This window comes from Mizuhopecten yessoensis, unplaced genomic scaffold (assembly GCF_002113885.1).
Source record: "Mizuhopecten yessoensis strain PY_sf001 unplaced genomic scaffold, ASM211388v2 scaffold8233, whole genome shotgun sequence".
Classification (NCBI taxonomy): Eukaryota; Metazoa; Mollusca; class Bivalvia; order Pectinida; family Pectinidae; genus Mizuhopecten; species Mizuhopecten yessoensis.
In genome coordinates this window covers 817,617-843,475 of record NW_018407445.1, presented here as the reverse complement: position 1 = coordinate 843,475, position 25,859 = coordinate 817,617, and the positions used below count along the sequence as shown (strand labels likewise).

The 25,859-nt window shown below is 33.3% G+C and overlaps 1 protein-coding gene across 1 annotated transcript; it reads left to right on the top strand.

Annotated features, from left to right (window-relative positions):
* The first annotated feature begins 4,295 nt into the window (after positions 1 to 4,295).
* Positions 4,296 to 19,659, top strand: LOC110455514 (leucine-rich repeat-containing protein 74B-like). Its single transcript, XM_021505693.1, has 13 exons — positions 4,296 to 4,600; positions 7,125 to 7,455; positions 7,895 to 8,106; positions 10,220 to 10,327; positions 10,815 to 10,908; positions 11,883 to 11,932; positions 12,437 to 12,518; positions 12,861 to 12,946; positions 13,182 to 13,376; positions 15,673 to 15,765; positions 16,724 to 16,987; positions 17,723 to 17,808; positions 18,249 to 19,659. The coding sequence occupies exons 2-13, from the start codon at positions 7,197 to 7,199 to the stop codon at positions 18,421 to 18,423; spliced, it is 1,704 nt and encodes a 567-aa protein (XP_021361368.1). The 5' UTR covers positions 4,296 to 4,600; positions 7,125 to 7,196; the 3' UTR covers positions 18,424 to 19,659.
* Positions 19,660 to 25,859: the final 6,200 nt, after the last annotated feature.

Genomic DNA, 25,859 nt, shown 5'->3' with positions numbered 1-25,859 from the left:
GAGAATAATATCACACAAAAAAACCCAGCTACCAGAGTACATTTAATATCGCCAATCATAAAACAACAACAACAACAACAACAACAACAACAACAACAGGTACCAGAATTATACATTGTACCACCAACAAATAGGAACCAGAAATAGTCCGCCTAAATATCCAGTAGGAACCAAAGATGTATCAACAAGAACGAGAAATATATCACCAAAACCCAGGAAAAAAGGAAACAAGAGTACATGTAATACCGCAAATAAACAACAACAGGAATAAGAGACATAATGATATAAACAAACAAAACAAGAACAATGAGGAGCTACTAAAATACTCAAGAGCCAAAGCAAGTCAAGAATTGTATAACCCTTTTCTCGCGCTAAATGTTATAAAGTTTGCATTATTTACACAACTAGATCGGTACATCTTTATAAGATTTGAGTGATTGATATCGTTTTTATTAGCAAATGTACAGAATAAACAGTCGTTCTATAAAAATGGATTTTGTACGTGTGAACACGGTTTGTATATGATCCCTGGACACTTCAATCGTTATGTAAATCAATGAATACCAGAGGCTAGCCAGACCAGATGAACTGTTTGATGTTAATGTCCCCGTACTGCGCTATAATTATCCTCAATGCTGACTGGGCTTTCTGTTTTTTCCACCATATACAATAATTCACCCTTGTATAGACATGACTTCCGGCGGTACCCATTAACCCATACAGGCCACCATCGGAGAGTATTTATGAAATCGGATAGGAAATAAGCTGTATCAAAACTGTATGCAACTAACCAAGTCATCGATCTGAGCGACGGGAGGGATTCAGATTTTATCAAACACGCGAAGCGTACTTCCCGTTGGAGCACTATGGTATGATAACTGTATTGTCTGTTGTGGATATGGTTCGACCGGTGCTTTTTATACACTTTCCTGTGAGCGTAGGCAATTGTAAATGTTTTGACATGATATTGAATCGCCGACTATAGTGTAATATGATTTTGTTTGAAGCTTTAATCAGCTTAACATCAATTATTTATTGATACAGACGAGGAGCTATTACTGACAATACATTGTATTCCAAGAAAATAAACACAGTGAGTACATTGTCAAAGTGGTTAGAATAATATAGAGGAAATGTACGAAGTGTTGAAACCTTTTGTCTTTCTTACCTATAACACCAGGCTTTGTTTGGATACTGGTCTTTTTTATTTCTTTTGATATCCCATTTGCGTGCCAGTTTAGATATTAATAAATCGAAATATTTCACAGTTGACATTATTAAATGGAAATATTTCACAGTTGACATTAATAAATCGAAATATTTCACAGTTGACATTATTAAATGGAAATATTTCACAGTTGACATTATTAAATGGAAATATTTCACAGTTGACATTATTAAATGGAAATATTTCACAGTTGACATTATTAAATGGAAATATTTCACAGTTGACATTATTAAATGGAAATATTTCACAGTTGACATTATTAAATGGAAATATTTCACAGTTGACATTATTAAATGGAAATATTTCACAGTTGACATTATTAAATGGAAATATTTCACAGTTGACATTATTAAATGGAAATATTTCACAGTTGACATTATTAAATGGAAATATTTCACAGTTGACATTATTAAATGGAAATATTTCACAGTTGACATTATTAAATGGAAATATTTCACAGTTGACATTATTAAATGGAAATATTTCACAGTTGACATTATTAAATGGAAATATTTCACAGTTGACATTATTAAATGGAAATATTTCACAGTTGACATTATTAAATGGAAATATTTCACAGTTGACATTATCAAATGAAAATATTTCACAGTTGACATTATTAAATGGAAATATTTCACAGTTGACATTATTAAATGGAAATATTTCACAATATTTGTCTGAAGCTAAGCTCTCTTATCAAATCATTGAAACTTTGTAATTATCGGACCATCTGCGTGTCTATAACATAAGTAAAATAGTAAAACAAAACAACCTTTGGTGAAACTGCTTCACGCTAAAGTGCTTTATCAATTACGCTTTGGCAAGAAACATAAAAATACTTACGTTCAGAATGCCAGTATCATTGAAATTAACATTAAAAATTGATACAAAGCGAAAACAAGGTGAACTCGAGACATCGAAAAAAAAAAAACCCCATCATAAACCGAATCAATATCCTGAAAGAGACATGTGAAAAGCACAAAACATTAATGAAGTTTATGTAAGCAATTGAAAAGCCGACTTCACGGCAAGTGTTATTTTTATTACCATGTTACCATCAATGATTACCACAGAATATATATGAATAAATATTTTGCATCCTTGGCGTGCAATAACCTCGGTTTAGTCGTCCGGTTCAATAAAACGCATGGTGTCCTCAGCCCTAGACAACAGACACAAGATGGCAGCTATTCATTTTTTCTGTAAATGCATGCATTAATATAGGGTTAGATATAAGATGAATCATCCCAAACGAGTGAGTAATACCTAAGATATTACGGCTTACCGTTATGTTACAACCTATGTCCTTTTCAACTCAATGTACTTTACATAAACTGGTTCCGTTACATGCTACACTACAAACATGCAGTCACATTGGCTAACATCAGATGTCGTCTGATACAAACTTGTTATTCTACATGCCAGTTTTTGCTGAATGAAATATTTTCGATATTTCTTAAATCCTTCATTTCCTTTAGACTTTGCGTTGATTACCATTTGTAGCACTGTCATTGTTCAAATACGTAGGTCAAGAACATGACCACACAGTCAGCAACACTCCATTGTTTCTTTCCTACATCGTCATTCTCATCCAATGCATTGTTTCTTTTGTGTAATTAATCATCAAAAAAGTTATATGATGATATCATAACAATAAAACCGAACAAGCATGACTGTTGGATTAAATGTGCTCGTCGGATAATTCCAGCATTTCAATTGCCTGCTATCAAATGCCGCATTCCTATGAACTTTAACAGCATAACAGGCAAGTAGAATAACATATGGAAGTGTGTTATGGCTAATTGCCTTCATTTTTGTTATGACAATTGTTATGACAAGACATTCGATCAGTATAAAATGCAGTTTAACGCTTGATTGATAAATTGTTGCTATAATTAAAATTGTATCTGTTTAGATTTGAGGAAGAATTTCAATATTGGTACAACTTACAACCAGCATCGACATGAAATATGTAACATAACAATTATCATGCCCGTAATATATACTAAATATGAACAGGAATTAAATATTCTTTATCTATACAATATGTAACATTTAAATTATGTCATAGCGGTTTGGTTGCTGCCTTGAAAAATTGTTTGACGACAAAATCGAAAAAGATCAATTTTAAATCACCGTCAAAAAGATTCAATTCTGTTGATCAAGTAACTCTATAATTCAGATTGTCCTGCGTTCACATTAAACAACTTAAGCTTATAGAAATTGCTGTACCCTGAATATTATATACATCTTTATGATTCTTCCCCATGGTGTAATTTTCTGGTTTGTCTTCGGCATTTCAAGGTCCTTATAAAACGTTGTTTGGTATCTTCATTGATGCAGTGTCAAATACGCGTGATTACTCCTTGTATAGTGGTCACTCTACGTACGCCGTAACACTTTTGATAGACTTATACTGATACATGACTTAACACACTTTTTTCAATTTTATTTTTTCTATTAAAAGTAATTTACCTACGAAGTGATGGCCTTGATGAGGGTACAGATAAGATCAACAACACACATTAACGTATTTACCCACACATGCCATGCTTGCTGTGTACCACTATTGAACGTCAAATTAAAGAGTACAATCAATAGGCAAAACTGCAGGTCCAGTGTAAATTAAAATTATTTCAATTCAACCTAAAAAAATCTGATAAGCAATTGCAAAAACAACAAAAAACCCGATAGAAAATGGTTGATAGATAAAGTGGTGTTTTCGTTAGAAAATGATTAAATGATAACCATATTTCATTGCTGACTTTGCAAACATTTTTTACGTCCGTGACATTTAGAAATTATGTAAAAATCATTATGATGCAAACAAAGACAAATCCGGTTGTAATGGAATGTATAGATCGCCTGGCCCGTCAGTACCGCGGTATGAACTCATGGTAGGTTCGTCATGAATACAAATTGATTACGTCCACTTGGGAAACTTTTATACTGGTAATAATTACTATGCAGTTTATGTGGACGATGTAAACCCGACGTCGTCAACCTCGCTTCATATTGTACCATCGATTGGCAGGAGACTTCAGAGAGGCTCACTAATGGCTTTACGTATAATGCTAATATTTTATTTACCTTGATCTACCGACAACAACGGTATTATCTACCCTTGTTGATCCGCACCGAGTTTGATTTATACATCACTCCTGTTTCAAGAAGCGGGTACTCTCGGGATAAGTGTTGATCTACAAGTTATAAAGGAAGTGAAGACAGGTTTACCTGCTTAGTGTTGACATATCTACTTACGTCAGTACTAGGAGAGAGGGATCCAGTCAATATTGTCAACTGCCTTTCACCTAGTAGGTATGGCTTATAACACATAGACGGGGTACGCATGAATTTCGAAAACTGAACGAGGTAAGTGCAAGAATTCCATTTGTATTAATACCGCAATTGATTTCACATATTCTTGATGTCATATGCTTTTTGTTAAAATCTCAATTGGATGATATAATATCATTTTAGAAAAGTCGATATTAAAAATCGCTAAGCGTTATTTAATTGTCTTTGCATAGATAGCTTTTTATTGCTATTGTTAATATTAGTGATCAGCTATTAGAAGATTGTTGTCTTCAACTTGTTAAATGTTTACTGTATTGAGGTTACTTTATGAGATTCTTCTAATTTGTAATTAATTTCTGATTATCTTTTCATCAAGGAAGTTATACTTGGTAACACATATATTGCTTTATATAGTTTCATTGGTACTGTAATTCTTACTGTAATTAGTCAAACTTCCTTACTTGGTATGATACCAAACAGATATGCATGCTATGGTACTTGCTGTATTTTAGGTGTGTAAACGGAACGTCCAAAGATGGTGAAAATTGATTTAAATAATTTGATACCGCCGTTGTTATCTTTTTTATTACTTTGTAACACATGAATTTGCCGTTTGACTTTAAAAAAATGTAATCTATACTGATCGTTTGATATGACAAACAATTCATGCCCGATGAATGCGGTTATAATTTACTTTTATATATTTTCCGTCTTCTATCATATATATATACAACTTGTATTGTCTATACTATGCCAATACAGTATAAATTAAAGTTAAAAAATGAATATGAAACTTGAACACTTCAATCACTTTAAAATGGTATATTTATGATAAAATACTGATAATACTACACATTTGTGCTATATGACTCACGGATATCACCTGCTTACTGCTCGTCCACTCCTGCCATTTGTACCCTAAAATAAATACGATTTCGTAGCACCGATCATTTCTTTTTAGAAATACTTTTAGCTAAGATGTTCAAGTTGTTCTTGGTGTAAGTTCTAGGCAAACTTGGTGTGTTGAAAGTATACAACATTTGCGCATGAGGTCATCATTAGTGAAACGACTTTAAACAGCCCATATCTTTTTTATAGCATCTGTGTTAGTATGTTAATCGGACAACCGCTTTGAAATTGAGCAAAATGACCCTCCGTCTCCTAATGGGTGACACTCTTGACTATGATTTATATTTACAGTCCTTGATAATGTCGCCCTTTCCCAAATGTATGTGTACATGTATACATATATAGAAGTACGCTCTCGTAATATAACATTGTAAAATAATTTTACTGTATTTATTATTGATTATCCCCAAATCATATATCATAAACTCCTTGTAAAATTACAACGACTTTCATATTTATACATAGACACCACATAACAAAAGATAAAGTATGTTGAAAAATATATACATGTAGGTATATTATAAAGCGGTATCAAAACTAACAACCTATGACAACAGATATTTTATTTTCATTTAAAATTATTTCGTCACCGAAGATCGACTAGTCTTTTCTTATAAGCAAACACACGTTAATTTGTGATCAAATAATTCAATAATCGTAATGTTGTTCCTTTTAGTTTATAGTAAACACTTACGTAATAATCAAGGCATGTATGTGTGGTCGATATCCCATTGCGTTAAAGACATGCGGTCGATATGGAATATTTAACTTAGCCAGTTTGTACCATAAAAGTGCTTATGTAATAGCCGACTGGTTGAAAGACTTGCAGCGCGGGGAAGGGTGGAGGGTAGAGTTCTTTCGTGTTTTCTGCTTAATGGTAATTGGAAAATAAAAATAAAAATAGGTTTGCCCATTTGAAACACTTGGGGCTTCTGTTTGACATGATCTGTTTGGTAGTGAACCCTCAAACACCTCTGTTAAGCCCGTTGTCGGAATAATACGATCAGGCGGAGTGTCATGTCATCGTGTTAAGGCTATGACGTTTCTGTCATCGTGTTAAGGCTATGACATTTATTTACGATGACACTTTAATGTGGCCCGTTAATAAAACCCAGTAAGTTGTGGAATGACCGCGACTTAGACGTTAACCCAGAACAAAATGCAGATGCTTATTATAGTAAACGTAATATTTTCCAGTATACTAAATGTATGATGTCATCCATCTATACAGGAATCAATATCATAAATATCATTATTATAATATAATCAATTATTTGTTTATCAAATTGAGCTTGACGCACATAGCGTTTTAACATATTTCATTATCTTACCTTCTGAAGTAGACATCTGGTGATTGAATAGCAATTTACATGATGTGCTACCGTTGTATGCTTATCTAATATATGTTAACATATTATAGATGACTTATGATAAAATACCATTATAAATATTTATAAAACTGGTCGTAAATATTTGTTGAAATCTAAAACATCTGAAACTTAATCAATTGGATAGTTAAGTACACATTTAATGCAATGATATATGATTTTAGAATATAAATGTAAAGGATGACTCCACCCTTACCATTTCAAAATCAGATTTAGTTTTTTATAAAAAAAGATATTGAGGGAAATAAATACTAATATATGCCTTCTTCAGCATATCCACATCAGTAATTGATCCCTTTCAGGTACGCCGTATCAACTATTTGCACATTGTTCCATTAATGTTCAAATGAGTAGCATGGATCGGATTGTGAAGAATGAACAGCAATAAGAAAAAGAGTGGAAAGGATTCTAATCTTAGTACTGTTAAGGAGGAAACTGACACTTACTATGGAGGAGGAATTGAGAAGAATACATGGAAACGTGATGATAAATGGAAACCCGCCTTCATCACAGCAGGGGAGAGAAAGTCCACAGTGTTATCAGTCAAAGAGGAAGAAAAGGAAAATAGTATCGAACAGGATATAGAAACAAGTAGTTCGCCTTCTCCGAAACCAACTCCGGAAATAGTTGATGGTATGTGAGAACATGCATCCACATTTCTATCTTCCATTCACCTTAGCATATAGGGTGGTTGGCTGGCGCAGTGAATAGCGCACATGCCTTTCACCAAGGCGGCCGGGGTTTGATTCCCTGATCAGACGTTAAACAGTATGGGGTCACCTGCCCGACCACGTTGGTTTTCTCCGGGTACTCCAATTTCCCCCCACAGAAAGAACCCCCACGCGTTAACATACGGGACATCAAAAGTGATAAGTATAAGTAATAAAAGCTTGTTTAATAATTGATGTAAAATAAAGAAAGTTTATATTTGACATCTAGAACATCTATTGCATATCCTTGAATCTGTTATATATTTTAGCAATGTTATGCCTAATCGTCTTATAGGACTGTACAATATCCTTCATTACAAGAGGTTGATAATGGAAAAAAACATTGTTTTTCTTTACAACAGATTTAGACTCCAGTATCTTTTCCTCCGAGTCCGACATCATTTCCCCTGCTCCGTCCGTAAGTCTTTCACAGACAGTGTATACAAAAGCGTGCATCAAGCTAGGTCTTGTACCGTCAACGTATTTCTTCAAACACCTGACAGAGGTTGCCTTGGTTATGCCTCATCACGGGATAGGACCAAGAGGTGCAAAGGCTGTAGCCATAGCACTTGTAGTAAGTATTGTATGAGATGGATATATTAAAGAGAAATTTGTTTTTCAATATACATTTAATATTGGACGTTTTGAACGACATTATGACGTCATATCTGCACTGTAATGTCATTAATGTAACGTTGACGGTCAAATGCCGGTATTAGTCAAGTCAGTTCTTGAAATAAAATGTGCACTTCTGGTATGGCTATTTTGTTAAAAACATCAGCTAAATGGATGAAAGATAAATCATATTGGCTTTTACAGACATATTTTCAATAAATACAACCTGCTTAAAACGATATGTGTATTTGCCAATGTGCTCCATCTCCATTATATACCAGATTCTCCATTATATTTAGCTTCGTGCCATTTGTTTGAAAATCAGAAAAAAGATAATGTTACATTTCAATTTTCAATAACTAGCTCACATAACTAAAAATATAATTTTCAATGAAACATATATATACATGTACATTATGTAATAATAACATATAACTTACGACAAGATCCAAGTGCTCGAAGCATGGTTTTACTTTAAATCATGATTTTGTTTTAGTTAGTACAGGACTACGTTCATTTAAAGACATCGTAAATAGAGACGGATAGGTAAACACTTTAATTATACACCGGAGCATAATGGTCACATATTTAAATTATTTCAATAGACCTTTTGTTCAGGTAAATATTGTATGAAACAAGTTCGATTATCTACAATTGCCCACAATTATCAGGAACGTCGTTCAAACAAGGCAAATTATGATCCGTAATGTAGGATATATCAATGTGTGTATTTGGAACCCGGTAAATGTACTCCAGGGCGTAATGTTTGGTATTGCTTGGTTGTTGTGTGTTCCGACTTATTACACCTACGCAATAAATGATCGGTTTTGTATTATAGACTCCCAGAAGGGTGATAGCTTCCTCTGCTTGAAATGGCAATAGAGTTGAATCAAATAGTGCCTTTGTAACTGCCAACGTTAAAAATATAGGAAGGAACAACAAAAATATCCGAACTAAGGGTTTTACAAAATTCCACTGAACCACCCAGGACCATTGTTAACAGACGATTTATTGAATTTAGAGACAACGTTAGAATAAAAAGCAGCCACTACAAATAGGAATAATTACAAGTCATTTTTCCTGCTTTGTGGGAATGTCCAGTTAAAATAATCAATAATGACAACAACAAAAATGGTAATAAAAATCATCTAGATATTATAGTCTTAAAAAGACCTCCTTGTTGAATTGAAACACTCATTTTTTTCAAAGAAACCATCAAAATATTCTTGCCCGGTGAAGAAAACCTATAAAAGGTGCACACTTCTTTTCGCACACAATCAATTTGACAGTGATTTAACAACTTAATGTTTTATTTAATTTATAAAACTTAACTTTAAATGTGAGAAAAAAAATCAATTTGAAGTATAACTAAACAGGTTTTATATAAAGACAATTTATTGTGAAGTGATTTACAATAGCTACTCTTTCAATGTGATTTAAATCAATGTAAGTCAAGGCAACAGTGTGTGCCCCATATTGCCGTTGAAATAGGCGCACTGCGGTGCGTTTAATATTTTGCAGGCTGTGTGAGTCGATGAATTAGGGCTTGTCAATCACCTTTTCGTGGGTAGTTATGTTGTGGCGACAGTTCCTAGACACCACACACATGAACATGCACGTGTATTACTTGACCATTATATTAATCATTGGACATACCTCATACACCAATGCACGTGTTTAACACAATCTGTTCTCATTTAAGATGGTTTTCCTCTGTCTCTTGTCTCTGAAAGCTGGTTAGTCTCTTCAATATACATTTTGAAATTTTGCCGATTGATTTCCAAAATTTAGAAATGCATCCAACAATAAGCTGATAAAAATGGTTCCCTTACCAAGGCAATGCATTTTACATTAAACTTCTATTTGGTTAACAGCTTTGTGGTGGCGACTGCAATATTGGAGCATTTGTAAATGTAATCTTCTCCCTCAGAATAAGTCAGTTGTTTTATGTACATTTGATATTTTGTTTCATTTTTTGTTTGTTTTTCAAATCTGTTATTATTATAACCAAATTGTTGTGTGAAGAGAAAGTTGTTTAACGAAATCCTATTTGTCCTGTTCACTAATTCAAGCCAAACCAGACCATTCAGAAGCTGGACCTATCCAGTAATGCTATTGGAAGCGAGGGTCTAGCCCATGTACTCGACATGTTGTCCGGCAACTCTTCGATCAAAGAGCTGGTGAGTATATCCTGATAACAATACATAATAATTTACCTCGTTAATGAGCAATGTAACGGTTTCTCGGCTGACTGTATCCAATCATTTGTACTATTTGGTTATGGCGTTATGTTGACAATATATTAGTTTGAGAAGGGTTTTGGTTGCGGAGATGTACTTTGCGATAGTAGTTGGTACAAATATCGATACATCTCTCACGTATTTGCAAAGATATATATCGAATGTCCATATATAAGTCATTTAATACTGAAAAACTCATGTGAGCAGAAATCGAAATAAGAGTAGATTATGTTTGCTAAAGAAAAGACTCAATGAACAAGATCAAATTGGATACATTCATGCAGTGTATCAGTCTTGACAATCACGGAAATTTATTCATTTCTATAAAACGGATATATTGATAATTGTTCTTATCCTATGAATTATTGGCAGTTAAATAACTAACTATTTACAAAATAATATCAGCACATTTATGTTTTTGTATTAGAATATATCCGGAAATGAATTGCTTTCGGCTGGTGCCAAAATGCTCAAAGAAGACTTGTCTCGTCATCGCTTCCTAACCAGTTTAGATATATCGGGTAACCATCATTATTCAAACATCTTATTATTTGAAATATAATAGTGGTGAGATATTTTTATAATTGGCGGTCTGCAAAGTAATGAAAATCTGTTTGATTTTAAAATATAGGCTATGTTTGCATGATCTTTAAATATGATCGATTCATTTAATTGCATATCATTAAGAACATAAGTCATTTGTTGATTTTGTTGATTTACTGGTGCGACCTGATTGTTAATTAGTTGGACAGGCGGTCTGAATCACAGGAAGCCAGGTACACAATCTCCTCAGGATAAGGAATAATTGAGTTGTTTCCGAGTCTATAAATAAAATCGAGATAAACATTAAACACAGAGAGAGTGTCTTGTACGAGCATTATCATCACTGATAGCTGAAATAATAACCATTTTCTATGACAACTTATCAAGACATTTGGTATTAGGTGTCAAAGTTTCCGATGTTTAATTGATCAAAAACGACATTGCTCTACTCCAAGTGTGACCATGCATTGATCGTCCTATACGTCGCAGAAACGTCGACTTCAGCATTGTAAAGCATTCATATCAAAACAATTGAACGTAACTTCGGCATTTGTTATTATATAATGTTAACAAATACTTTGTAAAAAGGTTTTTTAGACACCTGACCCTAGATAATTGATTTTTATCCGTTGAGGTCATTGACACTTTGAGATGAATTGAGAGTTGTTCTAGTACACTTGTTGGTAATAAAGCAGGCACATTATGTAATCGATTTCAACTCCGAGTTAATAAATCATATTTCTAGACCATATCGGTTCGGTAGGTTCTTTATATCCTCATTCACGTTTCTCCTCACTCATGTGTCTATTCATATCGCTATGGTTTTAAAGTATTAAAGAGTTTTCCGTATCAGTTAATCCCAAATGAAAAAGTATATTTCAGATCGAATGTTAACCAATTACCACCAATGAGAAGTGCTTTGCATTCAATATTATCTTAAACTATTTTTCAGCTAATGGTTTCAATGAAAAGGACGCCGATGAAATAGCTGATTTACTCATAGTAAGGTTCCTAGTATTACGTAGCAAGTGTTCTAGCCTATGTGTTATGTCATAGTACATTAACTCTACACAATAGCTGTTTAGGAAACAGAGTGTGTGGCTAATGTCAATCGATCAACAGAGATGTGAGTGAAATGGAAATAAGAAATCTTCCATATCAAATATATTCATTAACAGGCTTTCATGTAAATTGTAATGCATATAAACATGTTATATATTTTATTGATTTCACATATGCATCATTTGTCTGTTTCATTGAATTAGCAGACATATTCTGTGGGCTTGGTAACATTCTTCATAATGTGAAATAACAGTGTTTATTGAATACTCAAGAAATCGATATATTGCAATTTTCTTAAATATAAATGTGAACACTGCTCTTCTACTTGTATACCTAGTATACTTTTAAGTACTGTTAGTACTAAGGAAATTATCATTTGTTTGTAATAATTTAATAACAAATGCTTTGATACATGTATATGTGCATACACGTTTAAATTGACAGGACAATTCTAACCTGAGACACCTATCTGTAGGGCACAACTCCTTTTCGGAGGGTGGAGGTGTAGCTATTGGCAAAGCCTTGGGTAATTATCTGCTAATATATTGTTTCATGGTATCTTGGCTGATACTAATGTGTGTGAGGTTCAATACTTCTTTCTATAAGTTTGAATTTCAACATGGTTTTGCTGTCTCCTATTCGTATTGTTTATTATTCAAAATATGATTTTGTGGACGCATTTGTTTCAATTACATTGACTTATGGTAAAACTTACAAATAAGAAATATGCATAGGTCATTGACAACTCTACAGATTCATGAGATACTGTACATGACATCTAGTGTTTTTTATTTTTTTATTTTAATCAATTTTAAGTAAAATGAATCTACAATTATAAATGTGTGTTCTCTTTAATATTATGTTCCAGAGGAAAATTCAAGTCTTCAGTCATTAGATTTGCGATGGAATCACCTCCGACAAACCGGTGCAGTTTCTATATGCTGGGGTCTATACGTACGTAATTAACCTGTGTTTAACTTATCTAATATATGCAATATATGAAAAACAAACAAGCTGCTGAATTACCCAATGGGGATATTCTATGCAAAACAGGAAGCAGTCTGTCTATAACTCAATTAAGTTATCAGTATTTTCTTTGTTTAGAAAGCTTGTTTGCCTCATATACAGTGCAGATGCATACCTTCTATTTTAATATGGATACTTTATTAACGATTGGTTGTTGTTTTAGAGTAACAATACGCTGAAATCCCTTAATCTGTCCTGGAATGGTTTTGGAATGGAAGGTTGCCATGAGATGGGGAAGGTACTCATGCGGAACCGTGGTTTGACAGAGCTCGACTTGTCTGCTAATCGAATCGGACTTGATGCATTCCGTCAACTTCTAAGGGGAATCGTCAAGAACCGAAAACTCCGAACAATTCGGGTAAGTCAAGGAGGATATGTGAATTTAAGAATTGTCACGGTATTAATATATACCTTTCGAAGGAAAATAGTAATCTTAGAGGTGTCAACGCATAAAACCGAAATTGTAACTCGACGACGGTAAGAAAAGACAACATCAGCAAATGAGGGGATCACAATACAATTCTTATATTATATTATTGAATATTAAACAGATAATATTTCTAATAACAAAAGTAAGGAGAAATGAACGCTTCTGAAGACGAAAATTTATTTTTATTTTTCAATAGAGGAAAGTAAGCTTGGTTGAATGAACTCGCTTTTCATTTATTGTCGTTACAGTAGAGATTTTGTTTGAATAAGATAAAATATTTTGTTGGTTTCATTTATAAATTTTAATACAGAATATTTTCGTTACTGCGTCATTTCGAAGTTATCCTAGAAATACAGAAATGTGTGTGTTATAGCTAGCCACTTTTTATTAATAAACAAACTTCGTCATTGAGACATGAGTTAAGTGTTTCTACCCAAGTCATCTGCACTCACTGGAAAGTATGTAGACATAACCTCCTGAAACACAAACAACAAGAAACAACTACCATAAGTGCCAGAGCACCTCGGTTGGTTTTAAACATTGTATAACAATGAATGGCTTAATCCCTCTAATGTTGTTTGCGGGTTTGTCCATGCGCTCTATATAGATAATCAATATCTGAATCCCGTGAACGAGTAAATAATGAAGCGTGGTCTTTGTAGAAATAGTAAGTGTACGGAATATTTTATGCAGTACACAATTCTACAGAATATAGATTCTTTAAAATCTTTCTCTTCTTTTGTACAACAATTCAACTGAGTTTACCTCATTGAACAAATGATCGAATATGTAAAAGAAGCAGGTAATATTTACCTACAGTATGATACAGTGTTCTGTTGTCCATTGACAACTACAGGATACTGTAGCAAGACATGTCACCAGGTTACTGATACGCGCTACCCTATTTAATAACAGTTGTTTGTGGTTCATACAGGCAATATTGAAAATACATATTTCATGCCATTGCGTCTATTACTTATTTTGTTTTTGTTTCACAATAAGTATAACCAATTCTATTATCCGTATGTTATAAAGCGCTTTAGAGTAATTTTACAATTATATAGGGCGCTATATAAATGTGTATATTATTTATATTTTTTCTTATGATTTCTTGTTTTCTACTTATAACATAATTTTTAGGTTTTTGAGTTAATATGGTTTTATTCATTCATCTATTAGTTTTGATAATATATCTATATATATGTTTAGGTGTTTGTTTTTTAATCATTTTTTCCTATCAATATTATGAATCATTATCGATAACTATCAACAAGATGAAATTCATTTTCGTGATAAATAAAAATTATTTCATTTTAGTTATTCTCATTTAATAAATTGAAGATTCTTGTTTAACTCTTGTATACTAGTGTTTGTTCTGTAAATTTCTTGGTTACAAAATAGCATTACTACCAGATAAATTTGAATTCAAACTCAAACTTATAAATGTATCTTGAATAGCGAACTTGATGACAAATGATGGTCTTTGTGTTAACAATACATGGATATTGCAAACATTTCACAATTTATTTATTTTTAAGGACAACGTTTGTTTGGTTGAAACGTAAGAGGCCATAAATCATTATAACTGATTTATCAAAATCGTATGGTTACAGAAGATATGTACATGTATAACATTCTAATAAACGGCAAATAGCACATATTAGATCTCTTTTAAAATGGTGTCCTTTATATAGACACCTGACCTTATGTAGATGTTTACATGCAAAATAAATAAAAAGTTATACCATTGCCAAATCTATAAAATCATCACAAAATATTTCTTTAATTACTACACTGATTTCCCATAGAAAATGTTTATAAAATCATAATATAAAATATTCACATATTCTTTTAAATAAACGAGAGGTTATATATGCCTTACTTCAATAACAAACCAAACTGTTTACCAAGAATTGAATCTGTCAATAACTTTCCAGTGCAATTTTTTCACAACATACACTAACTATAGGTATGCATCGATTAGTTCATACGTGAATTGGACCAAGGGATAGCGCATATAATCAATCAACTTTTATCGTTCGTTGTTCAATTTCGATTGCTGAGCAAACTTAACGAAATGCTGTTGTTTTAAGGATCGTCGATTGCGCTGCATGATAACATATGTCATGCTTGACAATTCTGTAATACATGTATAATTTTAGCTAATATGGCTGGTTTGTCAGATCCTGTTATTGCTGTGATTGTTTGTATTATTCTTTTAAAGATTGGTATAAATCCTATCACGACAGACGGTGCGACAGCAATACTGCGAGCTGTCTGTGCGTCCGATTCAAACCTCACAGAGATCGACATGACAGTAAGTGATCACGAAAGCTATATTAATTCATTCATATCCAAAATGAGGCAGTTCATTTATTCTGTCCATGAGTTGGTCAGATTTTCAAAAAACAAATTTCAACAAGCAAACTATTTTTCCTTGCGTATATCTAGAGAATTATTGACCAAGGACTATTGGCAAGAGAAGCTAGAATTGTATTGTGACCTTTCACAATACACTATACCAACAAACTATTCTCTATATAATAATATATGTCCTTTTCGAGTAAATATATCTATCTGTTAATAGTTATTACAACCGTAATTACAAATAAATCAAAGGCCAATTTTTACTAATTTCGGTATGATCTCGTCACGTTTGTGCCACCATGTTAGGACAGTTGTTTTCAATTACACGTTCCCTTGCCCGAAGTCAGTTGCTAACTTTTATGGGTAAGAAGCATTGTTCTAGTTGCCAGCTAATCTGTTTTTAAACAGAAAAGAAAAGTAGCGCCTCCATTTAGGATTGTATGCGTGTTTTCTTAATTTATGATCAAATGAGATTCGAACGGCGTAACAGATCAGATTAATACATGCTGTTTCCTTTTAGCAATGCAGTACTTCTCTTTCCACTATCATCTTTTAAGCTAACACGGTTTGTCGTACAAATGAACACGGAATCATTCAATTTAATACTACTCATAACTGAAGCTGAACTGGTTAGTACCGATCATCGGAGACATGATAGCTCAATTCAGTAGAGCGTCCTTCTAGAGTTCGGAGGGTTCCGGGTTCGAGTCCCAGTCTGACCGTCCATTTTTCCTCTCCTATTACAGTGTTGCTTGTGACCAACCCTGGTCTGGCCGTGCATTTTCCGTCTCATTTTACATAACATTAGGCGTAATCGCATTACTGTCACTTAGATAAAGGAGAAAATTTCATTTATAAATAATGTCTGATGACATTTACTTAAGACTTTTATCTTTGAACTTACACAGGATGTTTCGGTCGACAATGACTTTGTCTCGCTCCTACATGAAGTTCAGAAACAACGACAAATGAAAGTGACGTATGGTAATCTGTTACGTCACGACGAGATACGTCGTGGAAACTCGAGCTGGGTGCTGGATAGTGACGATCCAGTGGCCATCTTGTTTGAGTACATGAAGCAGAAGAACTTACGTCTGATCGACCTCCTCCACAATCTGGACAAGGACAACAGCGAGACTTTGTCCAGGGACGAGCTCCAGTTAGGACTTTCTGTGAGTACATGCAGGCGTCCAAATGTATTGTAGGACACCATTACTAATCCGATAGTTTTATATTGGCACATCAAGGTCATTCTCGTGAATACCGATGATGACCAGAATTGAATAAGTCGCGTGATCAACAAAATTCAGAACAAAACACACAAGCAAGCGAAATGTTTTATCCATTGTCAAATCTATTTCATGTTCTTGGAGCTTACGGTATTTGTGGAGATATATTGTGCCTTGTTTGGCTTCCTTCATTATTGCGTAAAATCAAATGCATTCCATCAACGTCACTCTTCAGAGAAGTTCTCAAGTCGTTCAAATTGGCATTTAAATCTTGTTCGGAATCATTCAAACTAAATATTAAACATTGAAAGAATGTTTTCAAACCCTGAATAAAATACAGATATCGAAGTATATTTAAAAACGTTCTGCTTGTTTCGTAGTGATAACTTTACCAAAAAAGCACATTACGCGCTTCGAATTTTAAGTACGCGATGAGGATTTTTAAACCATTTCGATTGTGATTGAAAAATTCACTCATGTTAAAATATCAACCAAACCTGATGAAATGCAGCATGTAATCATCAATAAATATCCTTTATGTTAATATAGTGAATTCTGTTTTTACAGATATCCATTTATTCTACTATATATTTTAACATTTACAATGAAATGAGTTGTGGCTAATTGCAAGCTTGACATAAATATTCTGAAAAAATGTTCCGATTTTAATAATTTCAGAATAACGACATTCCATTGAGCAGTCGATCCTTGGACATTTTGATGAAACGTCTGGACGCCAACAATGATGGACACATCACATTTGAGTAAGCACGACGTCCAATAGTTCCTCAAAAAGAGATACTAAACGATGTCATATACATGTATCTCCAATCTTTCGTTATCGGCAAAAAAAAAAGTTATGTAAATGAACATATCAAAACCTAGCTCCTTTATATTCTGAGTAAAGTAACACATAGTATCAAGAACAACAATTAAAACACCACGAACACTAAGGAAACTCATTAAAACAGAAACGGTAAGCGTTTCGTGTACTTCAGTATTACATTATCATACGCAGAACTCTTACTAATGTCTCACAAATTAAGAGAAGACTGTCATTTACCAAAGATCAAAGTCACGAGGAAAAATATTTGTGAATGGTACATATTGAAGTAGCGTTTATGTAGTAGATATTTCAAAGAATTCAACCTGTATTTACTTAGGTATATCATCATTTCATAACTTTGATCATTTTCCCTGACAGAGAACTTGCTGTAAAACATAAGGAGTATGTTCGGAGGGCGATGAGATTACGTGTGCAGGCAGATGAAAGTCTCAGTCACTACAAGAATTTTGACAAACTAGAGCAGATCAGGGAGGCGGTCAAACTCAAGATAGCTCTCAGTGTCACTACGAGGCCAAACGCTTTCAACAAGTGATAGAAAGGGGTGTCGTGGTCCTAGATGACGTAATTTACCACGGCTAATATTACATCAACGTTATTTGACACTTGTTGAAGACGCTGGTTACCCAGCATCAGGCATGAGGTAATGGTAATGTGTAATGCTAATTAATTGCAATTAATTACATTTCGTTAAGTAATTGGATGTAATGTGTAATTAAGGATTTTTTTAATTACATGCAATAGTAATTTAATTAATTACATTGAAAAATGCATGTAATGCCCAATTACTTCTAATTACTTTTCATTACTTTAATGGCCGGCATACGACAGCTGATATCATTTTTATTCATTAAGTGTGCATGGGTTCATGTATTGATTTTGAAGAGAAATCGGGAAGAGCATCAAGGGAACAGGCATGACTTCATTTCCTTCAAAATAACGTTAGCGAAGAGTGTCCAGATACAATAATAGATTTAGTGTTGACTCGATAGCAAGATTCGGACACTGACACAAACAACTTTGCAATTTAGACACTCCTTAGTTTCAATATAATGTTATATCTTGTGTGCTATGTGGTTTATAGAATGTGCTGTATTACTCATAATTGATAATCACATCTACCTACTAGCATAATAATAGAATAATTGCATAAATGACAATTACCATTTCACATTGTTAATAGAAGCAATAGCTGGCATGACAGGTAACGTTTTATTTTAATGTCAAGGACGGTTTAATTGTAATGTCAAGGACGGTTTGATTGCATGCTAGAACACGTAGGAGTTAAAAACACACTCTTAGGGTCAAATGCAATTCCTGATCGAACAGTATTGTATTATGGAATCCAACTTCGTCATTTCAATTTAATAATCAAGACGACTGTACCAGGTACCCAACCGTTACTCCGACATAGGAAAGAGTTGGATAGAAAAGGCGAGGGTGGATGGTTTAAAGGGAACTCAACTGTCAACATTAAATTGTCATATTTTTGCAAAGGAACCGCACGGGATATATAATTTTTGTGTGATAATTCAGAAAGTGTACACTATAAGGCGTTACTGGTGTGTTTGCATGCTATGTGTGTGGTGTTTGATCACTTCTATATACAGTTCATTGTTATAATCATCGCAGTTCATCTAACACAAATTGTTAAGATCGTTATGTTTCAATGTCTTCGTCAAGTCGACCCTGTACGTCAGGCGACCAGGCAAGCATAATTCTGTGTGATAACGTTTCATTGTATGCTTATTGTTTTCAAATAAATTATTCTTACGAGTGATTGATGTTTTAAATAATTGTGCTTGTACTTGAACACGTGCATCTTCTAATCGGTAGAATTTACTTATTAATACACCTGTGTTATACGAAATGCGTCTAAAACTTTCAAAACATCATTATTGACTGTCGCGTTGGTGTAACAATCAGATTTGTTAACCAATTGCCTCCGTGAAGATGCTTTCAAGTTAAAAATCCAATTTTGAGTAAACTTTGTAAAGTTATTTTATGTCATTTCATTTTTAAATATCCTAAAATATTGACAATCAGTGCTTTAATTGGTTTTAGTGAGTGAATCGATGACTCACGTCTTCCTTTCAATAAGTAAATTGTTAAAGCACACGTGTCAGCCACAGAATAACTGTTAACGTGATGTGTCATCTTTGAAGACAAGTATAGAAACAGTTCAACGGATAATAACATCAGAATCCATTACAGGTTTACAATGGAAAATAATGATAAATACACAATAGGGGTATATTGGTATAGCTCATTATTAATATCGCATTGTTGAGCAATATCGAGCAATACTTACCTCTCTAGCGAGTACTAAAGTTGAGGTATCTCATTGAGTATAGATCTTTAGAATAATAGTAAACTTCAGAATAAATGGTGGCAATATACCACAACGTTAAAGCATGTCACCAAAAATAACGCCGAAAACTGAGGAGATACCATCATATAAGGAAACAAGCAAATACGTAGAATTTATATCCCCCGCTTGCAGAAGATATTGTAGGTAAACGTTATTGAGGTTAGGTTTAAACATGTAAGTATCGTGCTGTTGAGACACAATTTATAGTTTGAAACTCGAAGAAAAAAAGCCTTATACAGAAGTTTGACTTTTTATTGAACATGTAGGTATTACGGTGTAAATTAATCGTTTAACCCATCAGAATTTACTAACCTCATTAATTATCCGTAAATATGCACAAATCACATCGGTTGGCAAACTTAGCAGGAGTCGGATGTGCATACGGAATTTGATTGAAATATCTGTACAATATCTACAGCAATTATCACACGAAAACCAAAGAGTGCCCGAGATTTGAAAGAAGGTTGAAAGACAGAGGAACCCAAACCTTGTTATCAAGTTTGAAGGAATTTGGCTTAACTGCAGATAATGACGTTTTTCGATTAAAGTGGTTGTCAAACTTAGCAGAGCCCTTATTGCGTTGAACCCTGTTACTAAATTTGAAGACAATGGGATAATATTTGCGAGAGTTAAAGAACAGAAACGGCAGATAGTGACGTTTTTCGTAAATCAAGGGGCCATGACTCCGCCAAATAGAGTCCGATAAAAGTGGTTGTCAAACTTGGCCGAGCCCTTATATATAGTGCGTTGAACCATGTTACAAAGTTAAAAGACAATCGGATAATATTTGAGAGAGTTAATGAACAGAAACGGCAGAAAATGACGTTTTTCGATATTTAAGGGGCCAAAACTCCGCCAAGTAAAGTCCGCTGAAAGTGGTCATCGACCTTGGCCGAGCCCTTCAGGCAGTTAACCCCGGAACCAAGTTTAAAGAAAATCGGTTAACATTTGTTGCAGTTATTGCACGGAATCGGCAGATAATGACGTTTTTCTTAATTCAAGGGGCCATAACTCCGCAAAATAAAATCCGCTGAAATGGTCATCGAACTTGAACGACTCTGTTACAAAGTTTTAAGAAAATCGGTTAACATTTGTTGCAACTATTGCACGGAATGGCAGATAATGACGTTTTTCGTTATTCAAAGGGCCATAACTCCGCCAAAGAAAATCCGCTGAAAATGTTCATCGAACTTGAACGAGCATTTAAGGCATTTAACCATGTTACCAAGTTTAAAGAAAATCGGTTAACATTTGTTGCAGTTATTGCACGGAAACGAAGCGTGACAGACAGACTGACAGACTACCATAAAACATATTCAAAATCAAAATAACACAACTATATAGATATGGATCATGTCTACCTTGTATAAATCTAGGTCAAGGTAAGTACAAATGTAGCTGCACTTTAGGAGAAAATTATTGAGATTGATAAAAAAAAAAAAAAAAATCTTCAACATAGACCGACTTCATAAACAAGAGGCCCAGGGGGCCTGTATCGCTCACCTGTTTATTTTGTTACATGCAATTGACATATAGGTAACTTAAGACCAAATTTGGTAACTAGAACACAAGACATTTTAAAATCTCTTAAATGGTTCTGAAGATATTGTTGTTTGAAACTTGAAATTTTAATTTTAAAGCTTTTAACCCATATTGACCTTTGACTCCCGACTTGCACTTAAAGTTGACCTTTGACCTCATTACTGTAATAAAGAAAACAATTCACACAGCTGGTCTACATAACATACCCAAGTATCATGGCTCTAGTCCAAATGGTTCTTAGGATATTGTTGTTTGAAGTTTTTAACATATTTGACCCCTGTGACCTTGAAAGAAGGTCAAGGTAATTTTAATTAGGAAATTTTATAACACATCATCCCAGGTACCTACTGACCAAATATCAAGACCCTGAGCCTTATGGAATATGAGAAGATTGTTAAAGCCTTTGACCCCGACTTGCACTTTAAGTGGACCTTTGACCTCATTACTGTAATTGAGAAAAGTATTTGCACTGCTAGTCTTCATAACATACCCAAGTATTATGACTCTAGTCCAAACGTTTCGTAGAATATTTTTGTTTGAAGTTTTTAACATATTTGACCCCAGTGACCTTGAAAGTAGGTCAAGGTCATTTTAATGAGGAAACTTTATAGCACTCCATCACAGGTACATTGTACCTACTGGCCAAATATCATGACCCTGGGCCTAATGGAACTTGAGAAGAAGATTGTTAAAGCTTTTAACCAAAGTTGACATTTGACCCCCGACTAGCATTTAAAGTTGACCTTTGAACTCATAACTGTAATTGAAAAAAATATTCGCACTGCTGGTCTACATAACATGCCCAAGTATCATGACTCTAGTTCAAAAGGTTCTTAGAATATTGTTGTTTATTTTAGTTTTACATATTTGACCCCTGTGACCTTGAAAGTAGGTCAAGGTCATTTTAATGAGGAAACTTTATAGCACCCCATCCCAGGTACCTACTGGCCAAATATCATGACCCTAGGTCCTACAGTTCTTCAGAAGAAGTCGTCCAAAAGAAAAAGTTGACGGACGGACGACGGACTACGAACGACGGACTTCAGCATAAGCTCACCTGGCCCGAAGGCTTAGTTTAACTATTTCTGAATCCTCTACTGAAGTTTTGTGGATAGAAGTTTCTGTTAATTGTTAACAGACAACTTCTATCCACAAAACTTCAGTAGAGGATTAAAATTAATCACTTGCAAACGCCATATACAAGGGATTACATTACTGTTGAGAAAAGGAAAAGCAAATCCAAGCAATCGTTTTAGGCAAAATAATACGTACGGAAAGGTATGCATCATTAAAATATAGCCTCTTAATTAAATTCTATTTGGTATACTACTGCATGGCAGTGATGTATTGTTCATTTATTAAAAAAGAAAGAGAACAATTGGATAGAAATTATAACATTTATTCTCACACTTACTATAGCAATGATTCATTCTCACTTCAATGCACCAAAACGTGATAAATTTTAAACATTTTTTATATTTTTCCACATCCCACATAGATATTCCCATTATCATTAAAACAAGGCAAAGTTTAGAGGAACAAAACCATGCTATCATCAAAAAAAAAAACAATAATAAAGACATATATTTTTGTAGGTTCAAAATTAAAATCCTACCTTGAATTATGATATTTTGGTGTCAAAACGAAATTGTAATATACATTTATTCTTGACTGCTTAAAATTGGAAATGACAAAACATTGTATTTTGGTAATAGTTTATCAAAATATCACATATGACAGCATGATTTTTACTTTACTTTAACTGAACAGAAATATCAGCAGTAATTCCAAACCTGCACCATCATTATGTTATAGAGATCAACATATTCACTACATACAAACTTATTTGAAGGAAAAACTTTGAACATATATGTAAAATTGAAATAACATTTCACTCAATTAACATATAGACAGAGAAAGTTGCCTTGAATTATAGCAATTATATGCTTGCATTAGAAAATTATGGACTTATGTAATAGAACTAAACTTATAGTTTCATTCAGGGTGAATTAATTTCTAAGCCCCTAAAATCAGAGAGTAATAACTACAGTGACAACATTATTGTCTGTGACAATTCTTTCAACAAAACACAGGACATCTACCACACCGAAGCTTGTATACCCCTACCAGACAGATACCACCAACATTTAATCACTCTCACACACTGGTCCATTCCCAACACATACAAAACAAATGTACCATTACCAACAACCACATTGTTTATGAAAAGGTTATATAAAATTTACAAGTCATTGCCATAATGATAGTTCATCAATCATCTGTGCTCTTTCCTACAAACAAGCATACAGTTATATGTAACTCAAATACATTTACAATTTTACATTAAAGATTTTTTTTATTTGTCTCCAGTGAGAAAAACATTCTGCATAAGAATGAAGAGCGTACCGTCCCAAAATTTCAACTACAGCACTATATATCATAAATGAAGTCCAAGTAAGCAATGACAATTATTTCATTAAATGAACGATATAATTTTATGAAATGAAAAATGTTCATGAAATTTTAACTTGTGAACATTTGAATGTAAAAAAATCATTTCAAATTTTAATTCTAACCAGGTTTTGGGGTGTAAATGACATTTAAACAGAAGCATTACTGTAAGTATCCTAAAGCTACTTCATCTTATGTTTTCCTAAACGAGTCTTGGATATCAAAATAAAAGAATTAAGCACTGTTAGGTGGAATCATGTTTAGATTTACGTCTAAACCAGAGAAGTCTACAATACACACTAAACAGGTTGTTCTGCAAGTTAACAGAAGAAAATACAAAATAGTTTTGTAGAGAAATGAATTACAACATACCACAAGAATTAAATATAAATTAAATCAGTCATGTGATTTACTCCATGTGTAGTTTTTATGTTATAATTTAGTTTAAAATGGCAATGATGCTGAATGTCAAATTTATAAGATATTTTACAAAAGTTCATGATTTAATGTATCATGTAATCACTTTCCTCAAGTTAGATATCGTGATCACTAAATTTAAACATGATTGCATTTTAAAGAAAGTATTCTTGGATGTCAAAAGATAAGTCTTAAAAATATAATGAGCATTCAGATCTGTGAAAGATGATACAATTTACATAATTGAATAATGTAATGTAACAAAATTGTAAGCAAAAAATTGTNTCCTACAAACAAGCATACAGTTATATGTAACTCAAATACATTTACAATTTTACATTAAAGATTTTTTTTATTTGTCTCCAGTGAGAAAAACATTCTGCATAAGAATGAAGAGCGTACCGTCCCAAAATTTCAACTACAGCACTATATATCATAAATGAAGTCCAAGTAAGCAATGACAATTATTTCATTAAATGAACGATATAATTTTATGAAATGAAAAATGTTCATGAAATTTTAACTTGTGAACATTTGAATGTAAAAAAATCATTTCAAATTTTAATTCTAACCAGGTTTTGGGGTGTAAATGACATTTAAACAGAAGCATTACTGTAAGTATCCTAAAGCTACTTCATCTTATGTTTTCCTAAACGAGTCTTGGATATCAAAATAAAAGAATTAAGCACTGTTAGGTGGAATCATGTTTAGATTTACGTCTAAACCAGAGAAGTCTACAATACACACTAAACAGGTTGTTCTGCAAGTTAACAGAAGAAAATACAAAATAGTTTTGTAGAGAAATGAATTACAACATACCACAAGAATTAAATATAAATTAAATCAGTCATGTGATTTACTCCATGTGTAGTTTTTATGTTATAATTTAGTTTAAAATGGCAATGATGCTGAATGTCAAATTTATAAGATATTTTACAAAAGTTCATGATTTAATGTATCATGTAATCACTTTCCTCAAGTTAGATATCGTGATCACTAAATTTAAACATGATTGCATTTTAAAGAAAGTATTCTTGGATGTCAAAAGATAAGTCTTAAAAATATAATGAGCATTCAGATCTGTGAAAGATGATACAATTTACATAATTGAATAATGTAATGTAACAAAATTGTAAGCAAAAAATTGTCAAACAAAGGACTATGTATGGTTTGGGCCTTTTTTGGCCCCC